The sequence below is a fragment of the Setaria italica genome, chromosome III (assembly GCF_000263155.2).
Source record: "Setaria italica strain Yugu1 chromosome III, Setaria_italica_v2.0, whole genome shotgun sequence".
NCBI classification, from domain to species: domain Eukaryota; kingdom Viridiplantae; phylum Streptophyta; class Magnoliopsida; order Poales; family Poaceae; genus Setaria; species Setaria italica.
The window spans coordinates 13252822-13279390 of record NC_028452.1 but is presented as its reverse complement, the minus strand read 5'-3'; the positions used below and the strand labels follow the sequence as shown (position 1 = coordinate 13279390).

Genomic DNA, 26569 nt, shown 5'->3' with positions numbered 1-26569 from the left:
GAAGTCACGGGCGGTCCACATGGTGCACGGAATGGCGAGAGGGCATGACAGGATGGAGACGGCGTCGGTCGAGTCAAGCGGGAGGCTTGGCGGAGGCCGGACACGCGTCAATGGACGGTTTGGGTGGTTTGGGCCTCAAAACCACCGCGCAGGCAGGTTTCCCGGTTTGGGCCTCAAAACCGGGGGCGAGCTCGGTGCGGCCGGAGCTTCAAGAAGGAGGGCACGTGGTGTCATCACGAAGCTTGCGTCGAGGCGAAGCAAAGTCGTGAAGGCGGCGTGTCCGTCCGATGCACGGATAAAAACTTGGACCAAAATGCCCCTGCGTGGGTAGTTATCTTAGTTGTAGCTGTAGGGGTAGTATAGTCTTTCGTCCTGGACTATAAATAGGGATGGGGGGCTGGTTATTTCAGCACCTCTTTGCTTAGCAACTCATTATCTTTTAGCTTAGAGGCTAGTCATGTGCTTAAAGTGAGAGGAGAGAGGGAGATTAGAGAGTGATTACTCTTTTCTCTTGATTTCTTCATATTTAGTGGGTGGATGAAGGGAGGAGGCTAGTCCTCATCTTGTATAGAAGATGTTCTCGTGCTTTAGCTTTGTTTGTTGTCTCAAATCGTGCTAAATCTTTGATTCCCGAGCGTTTTTCTTTTTCCCTATTTTCGGAACTATTTTTGGGGAATTTTCGTTCATCATGTTTGAGCCCGAATCTCGTGAGATTGGTTGAAGGGAAATGTTGCTAGAACCTTGGAGAGCATCTTTGATATGATCCCCTTTCAAATCCTTCACGAATCCGGCTTGATTTTGAGTTTTTCCCAAATCGTGTTCTTGAGTTAGGGTTTCGGTTTTCTCCAAAATTAGTGATGAATTCTTGAGCTTTTCAGGATTAGTTTCATGGATCTATTTGCCCTTGGGGTATTGCATCCTTGTCTCAAGTTTCATCTCGATTCATGAAGATTTGAAAGAGAATTTCTCGTTCGAAGTCGGAGGTGTTGTTCTCGGTGTTCTTGCTGTTCTTCGTTGTTCCTGTGTCTGTTCGTGCGTCGTCTTTTCTCTTGCGCAGGAGGCATCGGGCAGCTCACGTGCACGGGACACACGCGTGCCAGATGCAAAGCAGATCAGAGCAAGGAGGCGGCCCAGCAAGCAGCAAAAGCTGCGGCCCAGGTGCATGTGCAGCAGGCCAGCAAGCAGCGGTCCACGCAGCAGCATTTGTGGGCCGGCAGCGCAACAGGCCACCAGGCCGCACGTCCACGGCCCGCACGCAAGGCAACTCTGGTCTAGCAGTTCAGGTTAAGTAGCGCAAGCATCAGGTAGTGCCATTGTGCCTTGAAGGGTTGCTTTCTAGCTACAGTGATTAATGATTGGAGTAATCATTAGTTCTTGCATGCTTTTTGCACTGTCATAAACCCATGATTGTTCGGTCTGTTAATCCTAACACTTGTTCACCTGCTTGAGTATTTAACATGTCTTATCACTTGCTAATCATGCTTAGTTCCTTAAATTAATCTTCAATGGCAGTTAGTTAATCACTACTTGTTTAGCTACTTTACATGGTATATCTTTTGCTAATCAAGTCTAGTGGTTAATTATTTTATTGTCCCATTTGCTAATCACGCCTAGCACTTTAGATTAATCTTTTTCTCTTGCTTAGTTGAGTGATTAGCTAGTAGTGATCTTGGTTAATCGTGTTTTGAGCAAACTTGTTAGAATCATTTTATGTCTTGTTTCCGCTGTGATTTGTGTGTCTCTTATCGTTCCTAGGGTGAGCTAGTCACGAGTTGACTTGCGTCATCTTGACAATTGAACGCACCGTGTGCTTTGGGGTTGCGTTTGGGACATAGGTCTTATTTTCGTTGAGAATTTTTATAGGCTCCCATTCACTCCCTTTGGTCGCCCTTTCGGTCCTTCAATGTGACTTTGCTACGACTGGGTTAATTGAAGATGGTCGTGGTAGGGCTCCCGGATCTGAAACTATTCCTCTTCCTCAGGATAACGAAGTTGTTGTTTCCCGAGATCTATTCAATGCCGGACTTCGCTTTCCTCTTGACCCTGTCGTCATAGAAATTCTGCTCAAGTACCAAACATATTTCTGCATGAGTTGACTCCTAATGGAGTACTTCGCTTGAGTATCTTCATGTGGGTGTGCAAGACTATGGGTGTCGCTCCCACCGCCGAGAACTTCTCTCGAGCTCACGTGGTTCATCAGCAACCCAAATACATTGAGCGCATTGGTGAGAATGGTAAATTAGTTAAAGAAGAAGCTCAGTTTGGATGTGCCTCAACTTCTGCTACAGGGCCGAGAGCTCTACCCCCGTGATCTCGTACAAGAATAAATGGGATGATGACGGGAACTGTTTTTGGTTCTACCATACTGTCGAAGTGAATCCTGAGACTGGTACCAATCCTCTCGTTTGCAAGCAATTTCGTGAAATACCCAAAGACATGTCTTGCGAGGTTGAAGACCAGGACACTTCTCGGCTTTTTATGTTTGCCTTTCAAGAGCTGGCGAAGTCGTATGGCACGTGGGACCTGGTTGAGGAGTATTGTGCTGTTAAGATTTTTCCTGTGAGAGCCAGCTGGACTATCGCTGCTTGGAAAGAATTCTCTAGCCCAATCAAGATTTTTGACTTCGCTCGTAGTTTTAACCTGACGAAGGATGGTAGGTGTTTTTACTATTGTTTCTCTTTGCTTAACTTCTTTATGTCAACTCTGTCTTTCTGCTCGTCATTCTTGACTCCTTTGGAACATTTTCGCAGATATTGATGTCAAAGACGTGGAGGAGAGGGCCAACATCATCTTGGACCCAGAAAGCGCCAAAGAGTACAATGAGCTAGAGAAGAGGCCAGACAGTTCTTGCAGTAATTGAGTCTTTGAGTTCTTCAAAAGTTCGAGTGGCACACGCGAAGCCACATTACTTCACAAATAAGCTACGCTAAAACGCGCCCTTAAGAAAGGCACTGCCACTACAGATGAAGCTGCTGCTCTTCCAGCCCCTCGTGGCAAAAGGCAGAGTAAATGGAAGAAATCTTCGGTTCCTCACACTCAAAAGCATTCTCGCTCTAAGCCTACTGCTTCGGCGGAAGTTGTTGAATCCAGCCCCGAAGAGAGCGAGAATCAAGGTGCTGGTTCTGACCCCGAGGAAGACAAAAGGAATTTTTTAGATGACGCATTGAATGTGAGTCCCAGTCACGAAGATGATATTGAGATCACTTCACCCGCAGCCCAACATGGTACCGAAGACCAGGTTTCTCGCCCACTTATCCCTGCTGAAGCTGCTGTTGGCACTGCTAGCAAGCCGTTTGAGATCCAATATAGTGATGACGAGCCTCCACTTCACCGATCTCGCGACCGCAGCCCTCCACCCGAGCCGCGCGCCCCTGCGCCCGAGGTGGTACCTGGTCAGTTGGCACTTGTACCTCACGAAGAGGAGGCTTCTGCTGAACAAGTCGCCACTGCAGGGATTGTGACCTTGGCGGGGCGATCTACTCAGGACATTTCAGAGCATGATCAGGGTTCTGATTCGGAGACAGAAAGCGATGATCCTAGTAGTGCCCTTTTCATGAGCGCAGAGCCCCCTACTGCCGTTGCTAATCGACTTGACCTGGCGGAGGGCACACTTCTTTTTGGTGGTACTCAACGCAAGGTGCTGCACTTCTCTAGTGGTCACCGGGTACGCAGTGATTTACAAAAAGCTCAAGATAGCTTTAGCTTTCTCATTATGGAAGAGGACCTTGGCCAAGAGAGTGCTGAAGAAATATTGACGCATGCCCAAGATTTGTCTATGAAGGCATTCGTTGCCTGCCATGTTGCTCAACGGCGCGTTCGCGAAGACCTGCGGCAGAGTGAGTTGTCTAAACAATCTTCTGAAAGTGCGCTCTCCAAAGAGATCAAAGTTGTGAAAAAACTTCAGTTTGAGAAAGAGACTTTGGCTACTGCCCTTGACACTGAAAAGAACAAATCTATTTTGCTTGAGGTTGAGAAAAATTCCCTTTCGAAGAGAAACGAAGAGCTTGAGGCCGAAGTTGAGAGACTTCGCGCCCTTGCACAAGCCGCTGAGAACGAAAAGTCTCGTGCTGACCAGCTCCAACTTTCTCTTGACGCGAAGTGGCAAGAGGTTGAACAATTAACGTGTTTGCGATCGGAGTTTAAGAAGTTGAAGAAAGATCATCAAGAATATACTGATGCTATTGATGAGTGCTTCCATTATATCCATGCTGAAATGAAGAAAACACTCACTGGCTTTGGTTCAGCTCCTCCTCCACTCAACCTTAAAGACTACATGATCGGTGACATTCTGAAATGGGTTGTGGATGGCATTCAGTCCCTTGGAGTCAATGGGCGTGCATTTGGGGATTTGGGTGCTGCAGTATCTGCGCGAACTCTTGCTCATGCTATTTGTTCACTCATGACTACACCCATAGATGGCAGCGAGCTGGTTATCTCGAAGTCAGACTTGCACCGACTTCACGACCGTGATTATGCTTGGCCTAACAATGTCTCTGCTGACAAGATATTCCTCCCTTTCCTAAGAACATCGTGAAGAATTTTATGCGGGGTTTCTTCCAGCGAGCTGGTTATGCACTCACTGTAGAAGAAGGACATCATCTTTTTCAACAGGTTTTCTTTTCTTTTCACTTTAGCCTTTGCTTGTTACTCCTTTGCATTCTCTACTTATCTATACGTTGTTTCTTTTTGCACAACAACAAGGTCCAAGCGCTAGAGCTGGTCCCTTCGGTATGACACCTGCAGATCCTACGACTACTACTTCGCAAGGAGCCCCTGTCGCTACCACTGCTGCTGCTTCTACGTAACCTTCTACTGATGTAGGTCATAGTGGAGAGGTGCGAGGGATATTGTTTAAGCTCTTGGCTTGTAAACATTGTGGCTGGATTTCACTTCTTTTGTACTAAAACAATAGTGGTTCCTGCGCAGGTGCCAGAGTTGGTCCCTACCCAGGTTACTAAAGGTGTGTTGCCTGTGACTTTGAATCGTGGTGACTACTTTATGTTTGGTTCGTTATGGTGTAAATTCCACACTAAGTTTCCCATAGTTTCGTTTCATGAGTTTTGGTCTTATAAAACCTGAAAATATGACGAATGAAATGCATCTGCAAAGTTGTTTTTCCAATAATTCACTCACAACCAACACGAGCATGACTATATTCTTCACCACCGCTATGTTGAGAGAGAACTTTGCCGTCTTGATGGCATTAGCCTTAGGCTTCCCTTCATTGGGCGATTCAATCTGCTCGATCCAAAACCTGAACCTATTGACTTCGTTGAAGACTCTAGCTTTGAATTTATTCACAAGCATTCTTGTGAGTAAATATATCGAGTTGTAATTTTCCTTTTTGTTGATTTATTTCCTTTTACATTTTCAGGTGTTGTAATTGATGAAAATTTTCTCCGTTCAGTTGTAAATGAGATTGTTGATGTTGTTGTAAAGCGTTTTGATCAAAGAGTGTTGTAATATCGTATGTAACGATGACTGATTTTTTGATGTTTTAATAAACAAATCATGTGTTGCAAATCGAAGATAAAATTGTTCTTCGCGAAGTGCCTCCCCCTGATTTTCTATTTGACTTGTCAACAGAAGATTTCTAATTCATGATGTACCTATGTGAGAATACATGAAGTGGCTCGTCAGCCTGACTTCAATTTTTGCGTGCAAATTCACGTTTCACGACTTGACTCTTTTTTTCCCTTCACGTTTCATGAGGGGCTGCAATATTTCCACGATAAACTTTTCACTTCGCTGTTTCTAGCGAAATTAGTGTCACATTTCCGTGTGCTTAAGTGAATTTCATGGACTTCAAGGCTATCTACCCCGTTGTTCACTGATTCACTTATTATGAGTCTTTGACTCTGGTTTGCCGAAAGTGAGTCCTCTTCGAATTGTAGAGATTTGTCACTTTGGCGTTTTATGTTGTATTTCTGCTCTTTCGTTTTTTTTCTAGGGAGCCCTTGTTTATATTTCATAAGGAGATATTACACAAGAAGTCCACCTCGTTAAAGACCTCACATCTTTGCTGAGACATTACATCCCAACGAAGACTCTCCCCGTGAGGAAAAGAGTATGGCTTCGCTCAACGTTTCCGATATAAAGATTGTAGAATTTAAATTACAAAAGCTTAAAAATAAAAGGAACCTAAAAAAGAAACAATACTAAATTCATTCTTCTTCGACTCAGCTCCTTCATACCCAATACTTCTATAGCATGTCTTTGTTCCAGGAGTATGGCACTTCTTTGCCTTCTAGAGTTTGGAGTATGTAGGCCCCCAGTCTTGTTTCTACCATCAGGAACGGTCCATCCCACTTAGACTATAATTTTCACACGGCTTTAGCTTTTCTTCGTAGCACCATGTCTCCCGTTGTGAACCTAGCTTTATTTCCTTCGGGACCATTGCATCTTCTCCATATAGCAGCCTGAAAGGAGAGAACTTTGTTGCTCTTGACTCTGTTGTATTATGTCACCGGATCACTCTTGGCAACTCTTTGGCCTACTTGCCCCTTGGCATGTCAGTTATATTTTTCTTGATCCCCGTGAAGATTATTCCATTGGATCTTTCTACTGCACCATTTGACTACAGGTGATATACAGAGGTGAAACATAACTTCGTTCCCACCTAAAAATAGAATTCCCTGAACTCTCAGCTGTCAAACTATTTTCCATTGTCAACTGTGACTTCGTGCGGCACACCAAACCTGCATATTATGTTTTGCCAGAAAAACTTTTCAATCACACATGAAGGTATCATCTTTACTGGTTTGGCTTCTATCCACTTTGAGAAGTATTCTACTACCACAATTGCATACTTGTAATTTCCTAGTGCCACTGTGCTGGGGATCGCCCAAAAAGATAGTCACCCTCGAGGTCATTACGTTTAGCATGTTTAACGTAGCCCCGCAAAATAAGTAGCTTAGGCGAGGGTCCCTAACCTCGGGGGAAAAATTTGGCATGAAAGAGTAGTTCTAGCCTTGCTATGCTGCTAAGAGCTCTACCTCGAAGCCAAGAGGCAATCGCCGATCACCAGACAATAACTAAGCTTGCCCTCGAACGCTCGAAGCTAACCCCGAGCGCCAAGTTGTCTGTTGTCTTGTGCAGGGTTGTTGAAACAAGGATCAGGGAGCACGGTTGGTGCCTCTCTGGTGTGAAGTTAGGACGTTCTCAAAGCTCGAGGTTAAAATGGCTTCGGGTCCGAGGTTAAAAGCATGAAGGCATTGGAAACGTGAAGGCGTGATTCGCGGAATCATCTGAGAGCATGATTCACGGGGCTGATTGGAGATGTGAGAAGCATGACTCGCCGGAGGAGACCAAGTCGTACAAGTAATCTCCAAAAGACCTTCGTGTATAGCATATTCTAGAAATGTAGTCATTGAATAAGGGTAATTGTAAAATGTAAAGTGTCCTCCGAGACACTATAAAAGGGGAGCCCTACCCCAATGTAAACAGATGCTCATTTTCTCGAGTTGAACCATGAGTGCTTCCCAACATTGTCATGTCGAGAATCACAGAAGATGAGGCAGGGGAAGAAAGGCAACTTGTCTCAGTCGAGCAAGTTAACACTGATAAGGCAAAAAAGCTAAAAAGAATTGAGGCTAATCTAAGAACAAGATCACAGAAAGGGAGAGTTGAGGCAGGGACCACGAGCCAAACACTTCAGCAAACAATCACGCACAATGAATGCCTCAGTGAAATAGAAGAAGAGCTAGCCTCGGCACTCAAATAGCTAGAGGCGTTAAAGAAAGAAAAAGAGAAATTTGCTCAAGAGCTCCAGGCATAAAGACTAGCAGCCAACAAGCTGGTGTTGGCGCTAAAAATCGGCCGATGATCCTTAGCATGGGACACACGACCCGGGAGAATCTGCTTAACTCCTGTTCGGGTTATCGCCCTAGTGCGGTTCGCGCGACGTGCCAGTCAATCTGACCTATTGATTGACAAGGAAATAAAAGTATTAAATTCCAAGGGTTGCGATCGGCTAGAATTCCGATCTGTCTTCAAAAGTGTGTTGGCGAATCGGCCGACTCACTGTAGGGGTAACCAGCTATAAAACAGCTGATACCGCGTAGCGATTGTAAAGAAAAGCTACTAGAGCAAACTAAACAATGCTAGAAAAACAACACTTGGGATAGATCTAATCGGCTGTATGATAACAGAGAAGGAAAGCAATAAAAGCCGACAATTCATATCTCAAGCTGGATAACTGGTGATAAAAACTAAAATAACAGGTAGAACCTACGATTCTAGTTAGTATCGATAACTGGTGAATAAATCTAAATGAAACAACAGCGATGCGCCCGAAGTTAAAGCTTAGATATTACTCGGTAAACGGAACTTACAGAATCGGCCGGAGATCGTGTCGATGCAGCCCTGCCAACCCGTACGAACTCGTGAAAGAAAAAGTATTTTGGTGAAGTCGCTGACTTGAAAGTAAAGTACGAGGAAAAAGTAGATTGGTTGTATTGATTGATGTATTTTTTTACAAACCTCTAGAGGTGGCTGATTTGTCACTCCTCTGCTTGAGGCTGGTCAGGTCTGAGAGCTTCATCTTGTGGACTCCCGTGTAGAACTAGTTATGGAACTGTTTCTCCAAATCGGCCCAAGTAACGATAGAATTGGGCGGCAGCGTAGTGAACCACTGGAAGGCCAATCTGGATAGGGACGATGAGAACAATCGTACTCGTAGAGCATCTTGCGTAGTGGCATCCCCACACTAGATAATGAATATGTTTAAGTGCTCTACCATTGACGTGTCATCCAGTCCCGAAAATTTGGTGAAATTGGGAACCTTATACTGATGGGGAAACGGCAACAGGTCGTAGGCAGGTGGGTATGGTATCTTGTACGTGTAGGTTTGTACCTTTGGTTTCAACCCAAATTGATCTTGAATTACTTCCACTATCCTTCGGTCCAATCCACCTGCTGCTGATGTATGACCGGTTGAGGAATTGGTACTTGCTGCTGGATCGGCGGTGCCATGGTTGGGTGATGGATCAGAGCGTGCTGCAGATTTTGCGATTGTGTAGTCAACTGAGCAGTCGATGGTTGATGGCGTAGGGAATCTGCCGCTTCGTCATATAGTATCATCGGTGTTGCACCCCTGAGTGTTTCTGCAGTGTCTGCCCCCCTGCCGATTTCTAACGTAGCCGGCTGATATTGTGGGACCGTCGATCGGATGACCGATTGGAATGATGCTTGGGCTGGAGAGTTCCTGTAACTGGTTGACGGATCCGGCCCGGCCGTCATTGCTGGTGTTCCCCACGGCACCGAGTTTGAGAGCAGCAATTGCACGGCGGAAGTTTGCGCGGGCTAAGATGGCGCTTGCGGTTGGTAGCATGGCGCGCTGTTGTATCCTAGGGGCATTGAAGCGTTATACCCTCAATGTTGCATCGGCATCGGCTGAGGAGCCGAGTGAGACGCGCTTGGTACCATTGAGAAGCCTCTAATTGGAGCTACAATGGGTGGGGCGTAAGTTGGTCCTGATACCCCTGGGCTGCGCCGCTGACCAAGGAACTGATGACGGCATTGTATACCGTGTTGGTCATTACTGTGGACTGGTCGATCATAGCCTGGTAAAAAAAACTGTTGAATCATGTCAGACATCTTCCCCGAGTCCTCAGTGATGGTGATGTGGCGGGAAGTTGGAAGAGGAGCTTTCTTGACGGTCTCCCCGCTTCTGGTACGACTAAAGGATTGCAAGCATGTTTTCCTATACTCTTCTAGATGTCTTGCCAATTCTTCCTTCTGGTCATCCTTGAGATCTGCTTCAGTAATTTTGATGACGTTATCTTCAGAGATCTCGGCAGCCTTTGACATGCTGGATGTTGTTTTGGTCCCACCGGGCGTGCCAAAAGTGTGTTGGTGCTAAAAATCGGCCGATGATTCTTAGCGTCGGACACACGACCCGGGAGAATCTACTTAACTCCTATTCGGGTTATCGCCCTAGTGTGGTTCGCGCGGCGAGCCAGTCAATCTGACCTGTTGATTGACAAGGAAATAAAAGTATTAAAATCCAAGGGTTGCGATCGGCTAGAATTCCGATCTGTCTTCAAAAGCATGTCGGCGAATCGGCCGACTCACTGTAGGGGTAACCAGCTATAAAATAGCTGATACCGCGTAGCGATTGTAAAGAAAAGCTACTAGAGCAAACTAAACAATGCTAGAAAAATAACACTTGGGATAAATCTAATCGGCTGTATGATAACAGAGAAGGAAAGTAATAAAAACCAACAATTCGTACTCAAGCTGGATAACTGGTGATAAAAACTAAAATAACAGGTAGAACCTATGATTCTAGTTAGTATCGATAACTAGTGAATAAATCTAAATGAAACAACAGCGATGCGCCCGAAGTTAAAGCTTAGATATTACTCGGTAAACGGAACTTACGGAATCGGTCGGAGATTGTGTCGATGCAACCCTGCCAACCCGTACGAACTCGTGAAAGAAAAGGTATTTTGGCGAAGTCGCCGACTTGAAAGTAAAGTACGAGGAAAAAGTAGATTGGTTGTATTGATTGATGTGTTTTTTTACAAACCTCTAGAGGTGGCTATTTATAGCCTGTTACAACTGATTTCCTATCCGACTAGGATCTATCTCTAATTTTAAATGATAATAAATATTTACAAACACAACTCGTATCGGAGTTGGTTATCATATATCACGGGCCAACCTCCTTCTTTAGCTAATCTTTTCTCCGGTCCACTTTAGGCCCATACTGGCCAAGTCGCTCTAGCTCCCAATCGGCCAACCCTTACTGACCCCTTTTGTCAATCGGCCGAAACACTGTAGCTTCAATCGGTCGATTCCCCACTGTAGCTTTTAGCTTGCCGCATCGGCCAATCTTTTTCTCCCTTGACGCTGATTCAAAATACGTGTCAAAATCCGGCGTCAACACATGCCCCCCAGTTTCGGAGCAAAATATAACTTTTTGCTTGGAATTTTTTTTTAATCTTAACTCTCTCTCCGAGACAAGTGCGGCAAAGGCTCCTTTCTTTTTTGCAGTCTTCTACCTGATGATTACAATCCTTTCGAACTAGGTGCCTAAGGCAACCGCTCCTCCAAAATTCGTGTAGACGGCGCGGTAAAAATCCCGCCTTTACCCTTTCTCTTGAACCGTCCTTAAATACAAGCATTCCCCGCCACTTCTTCTCCACGAGCTCAGAAATTCTCCTTTCCCCGGCGAATCAACTTCCATCACATTCCGGCGCCCTTTCACCTCCCGGTCGCAACCTTCCGGCAATCTTTCTCTCGTCCTCACCCCGCTTCATTCTTTCCAATGGCGGCTCCATCAGCGACCATGAGCTTCATCCCAAAGGTAAATATCTAAAGCTTTACCCTTTACTTTTGACTGCTCATGCGTCTTTTAGATCTATTCTCAGTCTCCCTTTTTCATCTTCCTTAGGAGGTCAGGCAGCGAATCACCATCCCTTTCTCAGACGCACCTAGTCTCATCGGCCTTGGCCCCATGGGGAACCCAGATCCAACCGACTTTATCAATTTAGAAACCCACAGAATCCCTTTCAAGAAATCATCCATGGATTTGGATCAATGAACGGGTGCATTTAGATGTTGGCTAAACGAGACCCCTGGTTGGAGGGAATGGTTCCAAAGGATGGCCAATTCTAAGAGGGTTCTATGGGACAAACAGAAAATCGGCCATTGCATAAACTTATCTTTATTTCAGATGGAGAAGAATGAGCCCTTGGTCATGGCGGCATCCTATTTCTGGTCTGACACCCTCAATGCATTCCTCTTTGGCCACGGGCCCATGACCCCGACTCTGGCCGATGTCCTGATGCTTACCGGTCTTGACATCTCTTCGCCCGATAGACCTTTTGACTTCCAGATCAAGCCCACTATCGCCTGGAAATGAAAGGAATTGGCAGATGGAAAGGCTATATTGATAGGAATATGAAGACCGGAACCATCGGCGACAGAGAGCACACAGCCTTCCTGATGATGTGGCTGGAAAAACATTTTTTCTGTGGCCGAGCAGTCGGCCCTTCGTCGAACACGCAAGCTCTGGCCGAAGCATTAGCGAGAGGTTCCAATGTTCCTTTAGGAAAGCACTTGTTGGGATCGGCCTATCGTATGTTGCACCAGATCGCCGTAAAGTTATCAACTGAAGAGCCGATTGGAAACCCCGATGGCCCTTGGTGGTTCATTACCCTCTGGCTCAATCTATACATGGTCAAAGTTTATCGGGAACGAATTGAGACTAAAACATTCCCAAATATTGAGTCAAAGGAAAATCCAATAGTACGTCGGCGTTGCACTTCTTGTGGTGAGGCGGCGTCAGCCCTCCATGGCAGTAAATTCACTCCCACCAAGACTGCCGAGTACTTCAGATGCTTCTATGATGGCTTCATTGAAGAAACCACAAGCAGGTATCCATACCAGAGAACTAAGCCACTCTTCGAAAACCCTGCCTGTTTCAATTCAACCACCAACTCTTTTGACAATGAGCTCATGGATATCTTAATTAAGCCTGGGATTCTGCCAGCAAACTCCTTTTCGGGGAAAGACTCCCCGACTTATGAGTTTTACAACCCATCAGTGGTAGCACGGCAATTCGGCCTTGGACAATTGCCGATTCGGATTTATTTTGCTGGTCGCGTGAAGTTTCGGGATGAGCTTACCACGGGGCTCGAATATAATTGGCTATGCAGTTTGGCACCACACTCCAATACCATTGACTTGGCCAACTGGGTGTGGCCCCCTTCGCCGTTCAACCATTCAAGCTATGGTGGGGTGAATGGAAGCAACATCTCTTCTGTGTGCCCCCCGCAACATACTGCAACGACCTAGATCCCACCAACATTGATCCAAATCCAACGGCACTACCCCTTTTTAGCTGATTTTAACATAGTTCTTTTTGTACTGCAAGATTACCGCTGACTTTCCTTTTTCTTTTGCAGTCTGGAAGCCAACTCCCCCCAACGCTCAGTCGCAGCGAAAGGCTGATAGAGAATCGCCATCCTTATACTTCATTTCCAATCATTGGTTTCCAGGCCCCATCCGTCGAAGATATCTCTACTGGCCAATTGAAGCAGAAGCTGAAGGTATCTTCTTTAAAGAAAACGAGCCGTCGGGTGCACGCCCGTATAGAATCGGCCGACCAATCGGCGGTGGTACCGGTTGAGTCTTTAGCCACACCGACCCCGCCAATTGTCGAAGAAGTCGACCCCTAGGCTGCTACAGAGGCCGGAGCAGCAGCTGCGTCATTATTATTAGAAGCTGTTCAGGTAACTTTATACGCCCCATATTTTTCCAAGTATACTGTCAGTATTAATTTCTTCTTTCTATTAGGCTGCGCAAATCATTCCAGAGCAATCTCTGCAGCAATCGGCCATACTCTAGGCAGAGACCGAGACACCAACAGTCTCTTCCACTGAGGTAGAATTTGTTTTACTCAAATCTCTTAATCCTTAATTGAAACCTGACCGATTTCTGATGCAGGCCACTTTGGGTGCGTCAATCGTACCCTTCCAACGATCACCGGCCGGACGACTCGCAGAGGTAGAGCAGCTACTATTCATCATCAGATTTAACCATTGCTTCATACTTACAGAGATCCATCTCTTGTATCTTTCCAGGAGGCTGGTCCGAGTACAGCGTCGATAATTGTCGAATCCTCTTCTTCTGAGGAGCCAATTGTGCCGATTCCCGAAACAAGGGCAGCACTTCCACCAACACAAATAGAAAAAATCCATTTTAAAGAGGTAAGAAACTTGATGTCTAAATCGGCCAATTTTCTACCGCCATTAGCTAATCCGTCTCTTTATTTTACCAGGAGTAGGACACTCCCAACAACAGCCTCTTTTCTTTTGCGATCGCAATCTCTGATAATGAGGAGGTCGCCTCGCGCCAGGTTGCTCTGAGTTCAATTCCTGATGAAGTTCGCACCAAGCTCTGGAGTATACGGATCCTTCTTCAGGATGATATTGGCCGACTGGTGGAAGATGCCTCGCCGATTCGGCAACTCTTCAGTGAAATTAGAAGCCAAGTTCCAGAAGAAGCAGAAGAAGCCCTTGCCCCCGCCGCATATATCGAATCGATGCAAATCCCAGTGTTCAGAGCTCTGCGGCATATGGCCGATTGTACCAAACTGGCCAAGGCGCCTGAAGAGGAAAATTCTTATAAACACCGAGCTCAAGAGGTACACCAGCGAATCGGCGTTCTCAAAAACTCTCGCTTGGACATCGTTGGCACCATAGACCGCCTCAAACGGCGAAGGGCAGAGCTCGCCAAGGAAATGGAGCAGGTGACCAAAGCTATAGCCACCGAAGAGAAGAAACTCCATGATCTCCCAGGCAACCTTAGCTGATTCACATTACCTCTTGTTTTTTTATCTGTTATCGCCGAACTAAAGCAGGAGAGGCAGAACCTTGCCCATGAAGCCATCCGACTTCACTGCAATATGCCAGAAGTCCCTGGATTGGCCGACGACGACCAAAGGATCTTAGATTCGGCCGATCAGATCTGGCAGCAAGCGATCACGGCCATTAATACTCTCCTCAGGTGAACGTAGTGAACACTGAATGCTTTTGTACAAACACTTAATGCTATTTTGTTGTTGCCATGTGAATTCAAACTTGGACAGTCTTCTATCGCAGCTTTTCATTTAATGGCCCTTTACTCCGATGGGACGCGTTTTACCAATCGTTACCCTTTATCTTCTTCCTCTATAAGTATGAGACCCCCGTATTTCTTCTAAGGGCATTCGCACCTTGCACAGCCTTCCATTCTTAAGTTGTCTTATTTCCATACTCTTAAGCCAAGCACTGAGATGTCTTCCTCTTCCTCCGTCAATCAGATATGAAATCCCCCTTCGTTCCTCTGCTCGACGCTCATCGATCTAACGACGGGTGATTGTTTGTTATCTTCCTAGCCGAGATGCCTTAGCCCTAGCCTGGAACGGGCTATTGAGATTATGCACTCTGAGGAACCGCTGACGCAGGCGGACAAAGATCTGATCGAGGCCCATCGCAAAGAACTCAAAGATCACATCCCTGCCCATATCTAGAAGATCTTGGATCATATTAAAGCCAACTGTTCCAGGCGGCCGCCAACCGAGAAAAGCCACCAGCTACCTCGTCAGATCATTCTTGAGGACGCCATGGCAGGAACATCCCAACCGCCTCTCGAAAGAAGCCACCAACTTCCTCATCAAGTTGCCATTGAAGTCGCCATGGAGGATTTGGAGGAAAAGAGCATCCGTCTCTTAATAGAACTAGGCCGGGTCGAAAGAGAGATTAATAACAACAAAGCTCAGCTGAAACGTGGTTAATGAACATATTGGTACTTTGGTCTAAGGGCAACTTGTACCGTGTCAACCATGTATCCCCTCACTGTACCGAATAATAAGTCGGCCAAATTGGTCAAAAGCTTCACCCTTAAGGCGATGTCTCCTTGCATCGGCTATATGAACACGAGTCAATAGGAATCGGCCACAATGACTCGACACGCCATATCGTCGGCTACGCATCCACCCATATGCTAGGATAATATCTCTTCAAATACCTTCCATTTAAAGCTCTTGTGAATTCCTCTCATTCGATGGTCTCTAATATGTACACATTTCCTGGAGCACATCGGCCGATTCTATACGGCCCATCCCAAGTAGGCGACCATTTACTGAACTTGGGATCCTTAGACCCTATTGGCAACACCAGCTTCCATACTAAATCTCCTTGGGAGAACTGCTTGACCTTGACCTTCTTGTCATACCATCTAGCCACTCTTTTCTTATTCTCTTCAATACTGATCAAGGCCCTTAATCGCTGATCCGCCAAATCGTCAAGCTCCCTTTTCATGAGGAGAGAGTAATCATCGGCTGTCAACTGATCTTGAAGTGACGTGCATCTGGACCCTGTCCCGTAATTCCCAGGGAAATACTGCCTCATGACCGTATACCAACTAATAAGGAGATATTTTAGTAGCTCCGTGGCAGGCCATCCTGTAGGCCCATAAAGATTCAGTCAAGGATGCGTGCTACCTCTTGGGCTGCTCCTCTATCTTCCTCTTGATCAACTTGATTATCCCCTTATTGGATGATTCGGCCTGACCGTTAGCTTGAGCATAATACGGAGAAGAATTCAACAATTTAATTCCCATATCAGCGGTGAACTCTTCAAACTCTCCCGAAGTAAACATTGTCCCTTGATCGGTTGTGATGGTTTGAGGGATACCGAACCGATAAATAATGTGGTCTCTCACAAAATTGATCATAGCGGCGATGTCACGGTTATCAGGGGAACTGCCTCCACCCACTTGGTAAAGTAATCAGTGGCTACTAATATGAACTTGTGTCCCTTGCTTGATGGAGGATAAATCTGTCCGATGAGGTCTATTCCCCAACCCCTAAACGACCATGGCTTAATTATTGGGTTCATAGCTGAGGCTGGTGCACGTTGCATGTTACCGAACTTCTGGCAATCCTGACACCCTTTATAATATTTAAAGCAATCCTCGAGTATCGTTGGCTAGTAATAACCATTGTTCTTAATAATTCACTTCATTTTGTGAGCTGACTGATGAGCCCCACATACGCCTTCGTGAATTTCTCCCATCAGAACCTTTGCTTCTTCTATCCCAAGGCATTTAAGTAGTACTCCATCAATCGTCCGGTAGAATAAATCATCTTCAAGTAGCACGTATTTTGTGGCCTGAAAATGCACTCGCCGATCCACTTTCCTGGACGGATCTCTTAAGTAATCGGCGATCTCCTTTCTCTAGTCGTCGGCTGCAAGCTCCAGAGACACAACCCCTTGAATCAGCCGATACCAGGAGGCATGCTAGGCAAGCTTATTAGCTTCCTCGTTATAACTTCTGGGAATGTGCTCAATAATCGCAGACTTGAATTCCTTCAATAAATGGAGGCAATCTTCATAGTAAATCCTTAATATATCATCTTTGCATTCAGATTTGCCAGTTAATTGATTGACAAAGAGCATGGAATCCCCAAAAATCTCCACTGCATCGGCCTTGATTTCTCTCAATAATTGGATACCTTTTAGGACAGCCCGGTATTCCACCTAATTATTGGTGGTGGATGCCTCTATCATCAGAGAGAAATCATAACTTGCCCCCCGAGGCGATATGAGGATGACGCTGATTCCTGATCCGGCCCCACATGGGGAACCATCGAAGTACAGTGTCCATGGAGCTGGCTCAACGACAGCGATTCCTGGTCCACAATGTTGGGCTACGAAATCGGCCATTACTTGGCCCTTGACAGCTTTGGCCGATTTGTACCTCAGGTCAAACTTTGATAGAGCTAGAATCCACTTTCCAATCCTCCCTTTCAAAATTGGCAATGACAACATGTACTTGACTATGTCGTCTTTGCACACAACTATGCATTCTGCCGATAACAGGTAGTGCCTGAGTTTAGTACACGAAAAATATAGACAAAGACAGAGTTGTTCCACTGGGGAATATCTAGTCTCGACGTCCAGGAGTCTTCTGCTGACATAATAGATTATTCTTTCTTTTCCTTCGAATTCTTGTACCAGCGCCGATCCGATAGCCTATTCATCGGCCGACAAGTATAGTCTGAATGGCTTGTCAGCTTGTGGCGGAACCAACACCGGCGGTGAGATCATGTACTGCTTGATGTCCTCCAACGCTTTTTGTTGTTCCCCTCCCCACACAAATTCCTGGTCGGGTTTTAACTTCAACAAAGGAGTGAAGGTTTGAATACACCCGGACAAGTTGGATATGAACCTCCTGACAAAGTTAACTTTGCTGATTAGGGACTGTAGCTCAGTTTTGTTCTGCGGGGCTACAACTTTATTGATGGCAGCTATAATCTTTCGGTTGACTTCTATCCCGCGCTTGTGGACCATGAATCCTAGAAATTGTCCAGCCGACACGCCGAAGGCACATTTGTCTGGGTTCATTTTCAATCCATGCTTCCTTGTGCATTCCAATACCTCTCGCAAATCGGCCAGATGCTCCTGATGCCCCTTTGACTTGACCACGACGTCGTCGATGTAAATCTCCACCAGGACACCAATAAGCTTGTGGAAATATAATTCATAGCCCATTTATATGTAGCTCCGGCATTTTTTAAACCGAAGGTCATCACTACCCACTCGAACAAACCGAGGTGGCCTGGGCACCTGAAAGCCGTCTTTGAAATGTCTTCTTCAGCCATCGGTATCTGATTATACTCGGCATTACCGTCCATGAAGCTGATGACTTTGTGTCCCGCGGCGGCGTCTATCAGAACATCAGCTGTCGGCATTGGATACCCATCCATCGGCGTAGCCTGATTAAGATTCCTAAAGTCAATGCACACGCGTAATTTCCTATTTTTCTTGTATACGGGCACAATATTGGAAATCCATTCGGCATAACAGCACTGCCGAATAAATCCTGCTTCTATCAATCTTGTAATCTCGGTCTTTATATTAGGTAGGATTTTAGGGTTGCACCGTTGTGCGGGCTGCTGATACGGTCGATATCCTGGTTTTATAGGCAACCGATGCTCGACAATGGACCGGTCTAGACCAGGCATCTCATGGTATTCCCAAGCAAAACAATCTTTAAATTCTTTTAACAAACTCGTCAATTCACGCTTATACTCGAAGTCTAGACTAGCACTAATATACGTCAGCCTTGGCTTGCTGCCATCTCCTAAGTCCATCATTTCCAATGAATTGGCCGACGTAAATCCGTGCCCAAGCTTCCCGTCTTCTCGGACGAACTGATCCATCTAGTCTGATTCTTCAGAGCCGACTGCTTGGATCGGCTGTAGGCCAAAATCGGACACTTTCAGGAAATCGATGTCCCAGGTTCTGCCAGATATGCACCTGACGTGTTCGCAGCTCCACTATTGCACATCGGTCGCGGCAACACTGTAGGCAGAATCGGCGATGACTATCTCGATGTTGTCGCCGACCCACTGGACAAGGCACTGGTGCATTGTAGTCGGGACGCAGCAACTCACGTGTATCCAATCTCGCTCGAGCAACATGTTGTAGGACCCTTTGCCATTAATGATAAAGAAAGTAGTGGGTAGGGTCTTACTGCCAATGGTGAGATCAACGCAGAGTGCTCCGCGGGCTGGGGATACGTTGCCTTCGAAATCCTTGAGCATCATGTCCATCTTGGTCAGATCCTCATCACTTTTACCCAATTTTTGAAACATAGCACACGGCATGATGTTGATCGTAGCGCCTCCATCCACCAGCAGTCTAGTGACCGGTAGTCCGTTGACGTGTCCTTTGAGGAACAGAGCCTTGAGATGTTGGCGTTTTTCGTCCTCGGGTTTCTCAAAAGTGGCTATCATTGGCTCCAAAGCCAATTGTGCCATTTTCTCCTCTATTTCTATTGCGTCATCCCGATCGGCGGGAGCCATGAACTCCATCGACAAGATGAACACCATGCTGACGTCAGTTGTTGGTCCCTAATTGTTGTCTTCTTTGCCAGTTTTTCTTCTGTGGTGCCAGACTCGAGACCTGCCCTCCTTTTTACCCATCGTCTGCCTCTATTCTTCCTCCTGTTGTTCCCATTGGCGTAGACGCTGGCCTCTTCATTTCTGGGATTTAGTCAAACCGTCTGGGCACCATCTGGGGTTCACTGGTTTACCCCGGCAGTTTTGCACGCTCCCAGTCTGGCTCTCATCCTAGGGGGTTTTCATCCGAGACTCTAGCATCGGCCATCTTCTCCAGCCAATCATGTGCGCTGGTCCTGCCCCCCAGTCGACCATGCTGGTCAACTTTGCCCCCAAGCTGATCACACACTGAAATGCACCGATCCTCTTGTTCATGCCTGTATCTGCTGATCGGCTCTAGTCCGCGATCCCTGGAGCGTGACCTCTTGAATGGGCGACCACCACGATATGCACCGATCCTCTTGTTCATGCCTGTATCTGCTGATCGGCTCTAGTCCGCGATCCCTAGAGCGTGACCTCTTGAACGGGCGACCACCACGATACTGACCATTGCACTCGGGGCAGTTATCGGCCGACAGTAACCTAAGGTTGTTCTCCCAGCAGTGGATGAAGAACGGGCATCGCCAATGATCTTCGTGTTGGTGCATCATTTCCTCACAGCGTCTCGAGCTTTCTTGCTATCGCTTATACTTGCTGAGTAGGTCTTGGGAGGTGACAGGCCTACGTGACTTCTCTGATCTTTCGCCTTTGTCTTCGATCCATCCTTTTCCTTTGACATCCTCGACCATGGTCTGATTTCTAGGGTCCACAGTGCCAGTTCTCCTGGCTGATTCTGACGTCAGCACCTTAGTTTTGAGCGTGTCTCTACCTGCATCGACCATGTTGGCGGGGAAAGGATGTTGATCGATCTTCATCAGCTTTACTGGTTTTGTCGGGACTTCGAACTTGGGTCTCCCTTGCTCGATGGTAGATTGTATCTGCTGTCGGAAGATCTTGCATTCGTTCATGTCGTGGGATGTGGCATTATGCCATTTGCAATACTTCATTTTTTTGAGCTGTTCAGCTGACGGAATCGTGTGATAAGGCGAAAGCTTAATTTGACCTTCTTGGAGAAGCAAATTAAAGATTTTGTCGGCCTTCGACGTGTCAAAGCCGAACGCTTCTGGTTCTTTCTTTCCAAACGGGCACGATATTGGCTTTTTTCCTTTTACCCACTCTGCTAGGCCGATTTCCACCTCTTCCTTCGATTTGGACCCCTCTAGATACGCCACCTTCTTCTAAAAATTCCTTCGTTGGTCAAAAGGGCGTACCTCCTGGCCAGACAAATGGTGGACGATCTGACTTAAGCTTTCGAACTCCTAGGAGGCGTACTTCTCTTTGATGTGTGGCAAAAGACCTTGGAAGGCGATATCGGCCAGCTGGGCGTCGGTTAGGGCCAGGGTGTAGCACTTGTTCCTGATCTCTCTGAACCTCTGTGCGTAACTGGTCACTGATTTGTCACTCCTCTGCTTGAGGCTGGTCAGGTCTGAGAGCTTCATCTTGTGGACTCCCGCGTAGAACTAGTTATGGAACTGTTTCTCCAAATCGGCCCAAGTAACGATAGAATTGGGCGGCAGCGTAGTGAACCACTGGAAGGCCAATCTGGATAGGGACGATGAGAACAATCGTACTCGTAGAGCATCTTGCGTAGTGGCATCCCCACACTAGATAATGAATATGTTTAAGTGCTCTACCATTGACGTGTCATCCAGTCCCGAAAATTTGGTGAAATTGGGAACCTTATACTGATGGGGAAACGGCAACAGGTCGTAGGCAGGTGGGTATGGTATCTTGTACGTGTAGGTTTGTACCTTTGGTTTCAACCCAAATTGATCTTGAATTACTTCCACTATCCTTCGGTCCAATCCACCTGCTGCTGATGTATGACCGGTTGAGGAATTGGTACTTGCTGCTGGATCGGCGGTGCCATGGTTGGGTGATGGATCAGAGCGTGCTGCAGATTTTGCGATTGTGTAGTCAACTGAGCAGTCGATGGTTGATGGCGTAGGGAATCTGCCGCTTCGTCATATAGTATCATCGATGTTGCACCCCTGAGTGTTTCTGCAGTGTCTGCCCCCCTGCCGATTTCTAACGTAGCCGGCTGATATTGTGGGACCGTCGATCGGATGACCGATTGGAATGATGCTTGGGCTGGAGAGTTCCTGTAACTGGTTGACGGATCCGGCCCGGCCGTCATTGCTGGTGTTCCCCACGGCACCGAGTTTGAGAGCAGCAATTGCACGGCGGAAGTTTGCGCGGGCTAAGATGGCGCTTGCGGTTGGTAGCATGGCGCGCTGTTGTATCCTAGGGGCATTGAAGCGTTATACCCTCAATGTTGCATCGGCATCGGCTGAGGAGCCGAGTGAGACGCGCTTGGTACCATTGAGAAGCCTCTAATTGGAGCTACAATGGGTGGGGCGTAAGTTGGTCCTGATACCCCTGGGCTGCGCCGCTGACCAAGGAACTGATGACGGCATTGTATACCGTGTTGGTCATTACTGTGGACTGGTCGATCATAGCCTGGTAAAAAAAACTGTTGAATCATGTCAGACATCTTCCCCGAGTCCTCAGTGATGGTGATGTGGCGGGAAGTTGGAAGAGGAGCTTTCTTGACGGTCTCCCCGCTTCTGGTACGACTAAAGGATTGCAAGCATGTTTTCCTATACTCTTCTAGATGTCTTGCCAATTCTTCCTTCTGGTCATCCTTGAGATCTGCTTCAGTAATTTTGATGACGTTATCTTCAGAGATCTCGGCAGCCTTTGACATGCTGGATGTTGTTTTGGTCCCACCGGGCGTGCCAAAAGTGTGTTGGTGCTAAAAATCGGCCGATGATTCTTAGCGTCGGACACACGACCCGGGAGAATCTACTTAACTCCTATTCGGGTTATCGCCCTAGTGTGGTTCGCGCGGCGAGCCAGTCAATCTGACCTGTTGATTGACAAGGAAATAAAAGTATTAAAATCCAAGGGTTGCGATCGGCTAGAATTCCGATCTGTCTTCAAAAGCATGTCGGCGAATCGGCCGACTCACTGTAGGGGTAACCAGCTATAAAATAGCTGATACCGCGTAGCGATTGTAAAGAAAAGCTACTAGAGCAAACTAAACAATGCTAGAAAAATAACACTTGGGATAAATCTAATCGGCTGTATGATAACAGAGAAGGAAAGTAATAAAAACCAACAATTCGTACTCAAGCTGGATAACTGGTGATAAAAACTAAAATAACAGGTAGAACCTATGATTCTAGTTAGTATCGATAACTAGTGAATAAATCTAAATGAAACAACAGCGATGCGCCCGAAGTTAAAGCTTAGATATTACTCGGTAAACGGAACTTATGGAATCGGTCGGAGATTGTGTCGATGCAACCCTGCCAACCCGTACGAACTCGTGAAAGAAAAGGTATTTTGGCGAAGTCGCCGACTTGAAAGTAAAGTACGAGGAAAAAGTAGATTGGTTGTATTGATTGATGTGTTTTTTTACAAACCTCTAGAGGTGGCTATTTATAGCCTGTTACAACTGATTTCCTAACCGACTAGGATCTATCTCTAATTTTAAATGATAATAAATATTTACAAACACAACTCGTATCGGAGTTGGTTATCATATATCACGAGCCAACCTTCTTCTTTAGCTAATCTCCGGCCCACTTTAGGCCCATACTGGCCAAGTCGCTCTAGCTCCCAATCAGCCAACCCTTACTGACCCCTTTTGTCAATTGGCCGAAACACTGTAGCTTCAATCAGCCGATTCCCCACTGTAGCTTTTAGCTTGCTGCATCCCAATCTTTTCCTCCCTTGACGCCGATTCAAAATACGTGTCAAAATCCGGCATCAACAGCTGGCAAAACTAAACGAGGCTAAAAGGAAACTAGCAGAGTTGCATCAAGAGTTGAACGAGTTGCAATACTCTCGCAACACACCACCACAGCCACCACTTCAAACTTTCAACACCAATGATACACCCATCATATACCCAAATCCTAGCCTTGTTGGGCACAACACCCCAGTGGCTAAGAGCGCATATGCAACTATCGACAAAAGTTCCCCACTATCCTTGGGCATGCAAATAGCCCAATGGTCCACAACCTACAAAGCAGTTGCACTACCAAAGTTCAATGGCCAAACATATCCTCGCCAGTTCCTCATGAGTTATGAAACAACCATAGCCTCGGCAGGGGCAGATGATGTGGTATTGGCAAAGTCATTCATCATAGTGTGCGAGGGTGCAGCACTAAATTGGTACTCTTTACTCCCGCCACAGTCCATATATAGCTGGGTCGATCTTAAAACCAAGCTGATTCAAAACTTCTAAGGCTTTCATAGTGCCATGACTGATGAGGGGGACCTATTCAATTGTGTGCAAAAAGATAAAGAGCCTCTAGCAAGCTATGTGAGAAGATTTGTCCAGCTTAAGTCACAAACTCCAGATGTGGAGGACAGCATGGCCATAGTGGCCTGCATCAAGGGGATCAATCCAGGGCCAATAGCTTCGAAGCTATCAAGGAAAAAGCCAAAAATAATGGAAACCCTATTCACAGAGCTGGACAAATATTGTAGATCGGATGAAGACCATAGGAGGAGGGTGGCGGAGAGAAACTGCCAGAGGCAAACTAAGAAAGACCGAAACTGGCAAACCGCACCCTACAACAACCAGCAGCACCACCACTCGCACCCAACCCAACAAGTGATAGCGATCGAGGGTAACCAACCCTCGCACCAAAACCAAAACCAAAGCCAAAACCAAAATCAAAACTGAAACCACCAATATCAACCAAACTTTGGCAACGGCCAGAGGAGCGGCCATGCTGGAAGAGGAAAAGGCTGAGGTAGAGGGCCTCCGAGGCCAAGTAACTAAAGTAGCCAACAAAGACCCTTCTACTGTACGTTTCATGGCAAACAGCTTGACCATGCAACTGACTTTTGCCCTGAGGCGCTAAAGACCCTCAAAAGAATGGCCCAAGCAAAGAAGGTGGCCCAAGCACCCAAAACCATCCACCATAACACCTTTTGGCCACAACCACCATACTACCCAAGCCCCAACCTCGCAACTTTCCAGCCCACCATGGCATGGCAACACTCACCGCAATTTCGCCCCCAAACTCAATTAACCTCATAGGCTACAAACTTCATGTCTTTCCAACCTCTTCAAGAGATACCCTTACCACCACCAAATCTACCCAATGAAATTCCAAAAGCTGAGCCTAACCCACAAAACAACAATCCCAAAGCCTTACCTACATACGGAATGATAATGCCAATCTCAGGGGGGTCCTCACAATCCGAACGTCACGAGGACAGCTCAAATGCTCTACCAACCTATGGCATGATAATGCCAATCACCGGAGGGTCTTCCCTTGAGTTTGAAAACAAAAGGCAAAAAAGAGATTATTTCAGGCAAGTGAACACAATCATACCTGATGGTCCCCCAGCTAAGGCAGAGTGGGCACACATGCCAATTTCTTTCACAGAAGAAGACTTCAAATTGAAAACAGCCTTGCACAACGATGCGATGGTGATTGAGGCCATCATTGCTAGCTGGAAGATAGGGAAGGTCCTAGTGGACAATGGCAGCTCTACGGATATCATCTTCGCAAACACCTTTAGGGAGATGAAAATTGACCCACACTTGCTCGAGCCAGCAAAAGTCCCACTACTTGGCTTCGGGGGGAGGCCAGTTAAAGCCTTGGAAAAGATAGCATTACCAGTTCATTTGGAAACCTCAATAATGCAAGAACAGAGCGTATAATGTTCGATGTTGTTGAAATGTACTACCCCTACTTTGCCATCCTTGGGAGGGGGTTCATTAACAAGTTCGATGCATCAGGCAATTGTTTTTATGTATGAAAATTCCAGCCTTGAAAGGAGTCATCACAGTCTATGGCGACCAACAAACCGCTAGAAATATAGAAAAGGGTCTAACCTAGGGACAAAAGAATATCCACCATCTAACAACCCCTAACGAGGCTAAAGAGCAGGAAAAGAAAAAGCCATATCTTGAGCCCAAGAGGGACAAAGAGAAGATAAAAATAAGCGTGGATGGTGAAACAAAAGGAGTCCTCTTAGATGACTACGTCCTAGACAGATATGTCACAATAGAGGCTAACCTCGAGCCTGAGGAAGAGAAGGAGTTAATTGATTTCCTAAACAAAAATAAAGATGTTTTCGCCTGGTCCGCGAGTGACCTCCAAAAGGTTGATAGAGAGATAATCGAGCATGGCCTCAACATAAAGCCTGGCACGAAGCCAAAAAAAGCAAAAGCTCAGAAAAATGTCAGATGAAAAAGCCCAAGTAGTAAAGGCCGAGGTTGAAAAGCTCCTCGAGGCTAATGTCATACGACTGATTATCTACCCCTGATGGCTGGCCAACACCGTACCAGTCAAAAAGAAGAATGGCAGGTGGAGAATGTGCATAGACTTCATTGACCTAAACAAGGCTTGCCCAAAAGATGACTACCCATTGGAAAGAGTAGACAAGGTGCTGGACGATGCTGCAACTAGTGAAATGTTGTCGTTGTTGGATTTATTCTCGGGTTACCATCAGATTAGAATCAAAAAGAAGATGAGGGAAAAACGGGATTCATAACACCTTTCGGAACCTTTTGCTTCGTAAGGATGCTAGAGGGGCTAAAAAATGCACGGCAAACGTTCTCAAGAATGATAGCAATCATCCTGTCCAAACAGCTTCGCAGAAATATCCTAGCTTATCACATTCTCGACCTTGCGGAAACATTTGCCAACTTAAGAGCAGCAAATCTAAAGCTCAACCAAGAGAAATGTGTATTTGGAGTTCAGCAAGGCAAGGTTCTAGGGTGCCTAGTCTCAACGAAGGGCATCCAAGCCAACCCAAACAAAATCCAGGCACTAGTTGATATGAGGGAGCCAGCCTCGGTGAAGGATGTCCAGAGGTTGACAGGAAGAATTGTTGCCCTTAACAGGTTCATTCCAAGAGCCGCGGAGCGAAGCTTACCATTCTTCCAAGTCCTAAGAAACTCTAGAAAGTTTGAGTAGGGAGAACAACAAAGTGAGGCCTTCCAACAGCTCAAAGAATACTTGACAAACATGACCAAATTGTGCCCAATAGAGCCAAAATCACCTCTCTTACTATATGTGTCATCTTCAAACTCAGCTA

The 26569-nt window shown here is 46.4% G+C and overlaps 2 protein-coding genes across 2 annotated transcripts in view; one reads left to right on the top strand and one right to left on the bottom strand.

The window, feature by feature from the left end:
* The window catches only part of LOC101764045 (O-methyltransferase ZRP4-like), a 55156-nt gene that overhangs the window by 14447 nt on the left and 14140 nt on the right, over positions 1-26569 (bottom strand). The gene's annotated exons all lie outside the window — the stretch shown is intronic.
* On the top strand, positions 585-5054 carry LOC101763237. The gene is made up of 4 exons (XM_012844851.2): positions 585-1304; positions 1983-2653; positions 2751-4611; positions 4702-5054. Exon 3 carries the CDS (start codon positions 3554-3556, stop codon positions 4532-4534), a length of 981 nt encoding a protein of 326 aa, XP_012700305.1. The 5' UTR covers positions 585-1304; positions 1983-2653; positions 2751-3553; the 3' UTR covers positions 4535-4611; positions 4702-5054.